Genomic DNA, 4,602 nt, shown 5'->3' with positions numbered 1-4,602 from the left:
GCCCCAGGTGTGCATTACCTGCACGTCGGCGTCCCGGAAGCGCCACATCACCTGGGCGACGAAATTTTTCATGGTGTGGAAATCCTGCGGTGCGATGCTGCCCGAGCCGTCCATCAGGAAGGCGATGTCCATCGAGGGCTTCGGACACTCTGCGGACAGAGTGACCGCTGCCCTGAGTGACCGCTGCCCAGAGTGACCGCTGCCCTGAGTGACCGCTGCCCAGAGTGACCGCCACCCTGAGTGACCGCCGCCCAGAGTGACAGCTGCCCAGAGTGACCGCTGGTGCAATTTTGGGGTGGAACTGCCCAAAAAAACTCCAATTTTTGGGGTTCTGCCATCTCGATGTCGACAAAAAGCCAAGATGACCACGGGGTGGTCAGTGGTCAGTGCCCACAGACTGATGACCCCAGCTGACCCCAGATGACCACTGGTCAGTGGGTGGTCATTGCCCACGGACTGATGACCTCAGATGACCACTGGGTGGTCAGTGTCCGTGGAGATGAATGACCCCAGCTGACCCCAGATGACCACTGGTCAGTGGTCAGTGCCCACGGACCGCTGACCCCAGCTGACCCCCGCTGACCACTGGTCAGTTTTTGGTCATTGCCCACGGACCGCTGACCCCCGCTGACCGCTGGCCATGCCGTACCTGGGAAGGCGGCCGGCAGGCTCCGGACCGGCCGGAGCGCGCTGTCCAGCTGGACGCAGAAGCCGTTGAGGTGGACGTTGACCCCGCAGGCCTGGCGGGAGGTGGGGCCGCACACCTGGGGCCGATTTCACCTCAGAAACGGCGATTTTGGTTAAAACCCCCCCGACGCCCCTCAGAACCAGAATTTGGGGTTCCACCTCCATGGGGCCGCCCAAAAAACCCAAATTTTGGGGCGAAACCGCCTGAAAAACTGATTTTTGGGGGTCGACCTCCTCGAAAAACCTCATTTTTTGGGGTGAAATCCCCAAAAAAATCCAATTTTTGGGGTTCTCGCTGACCGCTGGCCATGCCGTACCTGGGAAGGCGGCCGGCAGGCTCCGGACCGGCCGGAGCGCGCTGTCCAGCTGGACGCAGAAGCCGTTGAGGTGGACGTTGACCCCGCAGGCCTGGCGGGAGGTGGGGCCGCACACCTGGGGCCGATTTCACCTCAGAAACGGCGATTTTGGTTAAAACCCCCCCCCCGAGGCCCCTCAGAACCAGAATTTGGGGTTCCACCTCCATGGGGCCGCCCAAAAAACCCAAATTTTGGGGCGAAACCGCCTGAAAAACTGATTTTTGGGGGTCGACCTCCTCGAAAAACCTCATTTTTTGGGGTGAAATCCCCAAAAAAATCCAATTTTTGGGGTTCTGACGCTGATTTTGGGGTGAAACGTCCCAAAACCCAAATTTTTGGAGTTCTATCACACATGAACTCACAAATTTTGGGGTGAAACCTCCTGAAAAACTGATTTTTGGGGTTCGACCTCCTGGATGTCCCAAAAAACCCTCATTTTTCGGGGTGAAACCCCAAAAATATCCAATTTTTGGGGGTCGGACGCTGATTTTGGGGTGAAACCTCCCAAAAATCAAAATTTTGGGGTTCTACCTCACACAAAATGATAAATTTTGGGGTGAGACTTCCTAAAACCCAAAATTTGTGGGGAGGCTTCCTAAAACCACCCCAAACTCCCCAAATTTTGGGGTGGAACCTCAAAAAAAATCAGATTTTGGGGTTCAGACCCCAATTTTGGGGTGAAACCTCCCAAAACCCAAATTTTTGGAGTTCTATCACACACGAACCCCAAAATTTTGGTGCGGAACCTCCTAAAAACCCAAGATTTGTGGTGGAACCTTCGAAAAACACCGAAAAAGTTCCAAATTTTGGGCAAAACCCCCCAAAAACCCAAATTTTGGGGTCAAACCTCCCAAAACCCCAAATTTTGGGGTCAAACCTCCTAAAAAACCCAAATTTTGGGGTCAAACCTCCTAAAAACCCAAATTTTGGGGTTGAACCTCCCAAAAACCCAAAAATTTGTGGTGGAACCTTCTAAAAACACCCAAGAGCCTCCAAATTTTGGGGTCAAACCCCCTAAAAACCCAAATTTTGGGGTCGAACCTCCCAAAAACCCAAAAATTTGTGGTGGAACCTTCGAAAAACACCCAAAAAGCTCCAAATTTTTCGGGCAAAACCTCCCAAAACCCCAAATTTTGGGGCAAAACATCCCAAAAACCCAAATTTTGGGGTGGAACCTCCTAAAACCCCACATTTTGGAGTTCTGCCTCACACAAAACCAGAAATTTTGGGGCGGAACCTCCTAAAAACCCCAAATTTTGGGGTCAAACCTCCCAAAAACCCAAATTTTGGGGTCAAACCTCCTAAAAAACCCAAATTTTGGGGTCAAACCTCCTAAAAAACCCAAATTTTGGGGTCAAACCTCCTAAAAAACCCAAATTTTGGGGTCAAACCTCCTAAAAAACCCAAATTTTGGGGTCAAACCTCCTAAAACCCCAAAATTTGTGGTGGAACCTTCGAAAAACACCCAAAAAGCTCCAAATTTTGGGGCAAAACCCCCCCAAAAACCCAAATTTTGGGGTCAAACCTCCTAAAAACCCCAAATTTTGGGGTCAAACCTCCTAAAACCCCAAAATTTGGGGTGGAACCTTCGAAAAACACCCAAAAAGCTCCAAATTTTGGGGCAAAACCCCCCCAAAAACCCAAATTTTGGGGCAAAACCTCCCAAAAACCCAAATTTTGGGGTCAAACCTCCCAAAAACCCAAATTTTGGGGTCGAACCTCCCCAAAACCCAAGATTTGTGGTGGAACCTTCGAAAAACACCCAAAAAGCTCCAAATTTTGGGGTCAAACCCCCTAAAACCCAAATTTTGGGGCGGAACCTCCTAAAAACCCACATTTTGGGGTCAAGCCCCTCCCCAAATTCGGGGGTCTCACCAGCGCCGCGTCCTCTCCGGCCGCCACCGCCAGGCCCAGTGAGGAATTGACCGCTCCGGGGGGTACTGGGGGCACCGGGTGAGACCCCGCCCCAAATTCTGGGCTCCCAATTTGGGGAGGGGTCTCACCTGAGGGATCTCTAATTTGGGGAGGGGTCTCACCTGAGGGATCCCTGTTTGGGGAGGGGTCTCACCTTTGGGATCCCCAATTTGGGGAGGGGTCTCACCTGTGGGATCCCCAATTTGGGGAGGGGTCTCACCTGAGGGATCCCTGTTTGGGGAGGGGTCTCACATTTTGGGGTCAAGCCCCTCCCCAAATTCGGGGGTCTCACCAGCGCCGCGTCCTCTCCGGCCGCCACCGCCAGGCCCAGCGAGGAATTGACCGCTCCGGGGGGTCCTGGGGGCACCGGGTGAGACCCCGCCCCAAATTCTGGGCTCCCAGTTTGGGGAGGGGTCTCACCTGTGGGATCCCAGTTTGGGGAGGGGTCTCACCTGAGGGGTTCCAATTTGGGGAGGGGTCTCACCTGAGGGGTTCCAATTTGGGGAGGGGTCTAATTGAGGGGTTCCCAATTTGGGGAGGGGTTCCCGTGAATTTGGGGAGGGGTCTCACCTTTTGGGGAATTTTTTGTGGAATTTTTAAGGATGTCTTGGGGAATTTTGGAGATTTTGGGTGGGATTTTTTGGGGATTTTGGGGAATTTTTTGTGGAATTTTTAAGGATGTCTTGGGGAATTTTGGAGATTTTGGGTGGGATTTTTTGGGGATTTTGGGGAATTTTTTGTGGAATTTTTAAGGATGTCTTGGGGAATTTTGGAGATTTTGGGTGGGATTTTTTGGGGATTTTGGGGGATTTTGGGTGGGATTTTTGGGAAATTTGGGGGTTTTTGGGGAAATTTGGGGGATTTTGGGGAAATTGGGGGATTTGGAGGGGGATTTGGGGGAAATTTGGGTGGTTTTGAGGGGAGTTTGGGGAAATTTGGGGGAGTTTGGGGAGGATTTGGGTGGTTTTGAGGGGGGTTTGGGGAAATTTGGAGGGATTTTGGGGAAAATTTGGGGGATTTTAAGGGAGATTTTGGGAAAATTGGGGAATTATGGGAAAATTTGGGGGATTTTAAGGGGATTTTGATTTTCAGGGCTATTTTTGGGGTGATTTTGGGGGATTTTAGGGATATTTTTGGGGCAGATTTTTAGGGAATTTTTGGGCATTTCTGGGATATTTTTGGGAGGATTTTGAGGAATTTTACTGAGATTTTGGGGTGATTTTTGGGGGATTTCAGCGATATTTTCGGGGCTATTTTTGGGTTGATTTTGGGGTGATTTTGGGGGCTTTCAGGGCTATTTTCAGGGATATTTTGGGGTGATTTTGGGGTGATTTCAGGGATATTTTCAGGGCTATTTTTGGGGCGATTTCAGGGCTATTTTTGGGATGATTTTGGGGTGATTTTTAGGGATTTTCGGGGTGGTTTCAGGGCTATTTTTGGGGCGATTTTGGGGTGATTTTGGGGTGATTTTGGGGTGATTTCGGGCGATTTCGGGTCCCCGTTACCGCGCCGTGTCCCCCGTCCCCAGCTGCGCCACATGGGGTGATTTTGGGGTGGATTTTGGGGCTATTTTTGGGGTGATTTTGGGGTGATTTTGGGGTGGATTTTGGGGCTATTTTCGGGGTGGTTTGGGGGTGATTTGGGG

The 4,602-nt window shown here is 51.3% G+C and overlaps 1 protein-coding gene across 1 annotated transcript in view; it reads right to left on the bottom strand.

The window, feature by feature from the left end:
• Window positions 1-18: 18 nt before the first annotated feature.
• LOC121344779 (integrin alpha-D-like) overlaps window positions 19-4,602 on the bottom strand; it is a gene marked incomplete at its 3' end in the record, with an annotated part of 7,217 nt that continues 2,633 nt past the window's right edge. The window contains exons 2-4 of the mRNA XM_041421006.1: window positions 3,250-3,377; window positions 1,005-1,119; window positions 19-149 (exon numbers count right to left, since the gene is read on the bottom strand). Coding sequence (XP_041276940.1) covers window positions 19-149; window positions 1,005-1,119; window positions 3,250-3,377 — 374 coding nt within the window. The remainder of the gene's footprint in view (window positions 150-1,004; window positions 1,120-3,249; window positions 3,378-4,602) is intronic.

This window comes from Onychostruthus taczanowskii, unplaced genomic scaffold (genome assembly GCF_017590055.1).
Source record: "Onychostruthus taczanowskii isolate IOZ18803 unplaced genomic scaffold, ASM1759005v1 scaffold677, whole genome shotgun sequence".
Taxonomy (NCBI): Eukaryota; Metazoa; Chordata; class Aves; order Passeriformes; family Passeridae; genus Onychostruthus; species Onychostruthus taczanowskii.
Note: the sequence above shows the minus strand (reverse complement) of the source record. Positions and strands in the feature narration are given on the sequence as shown.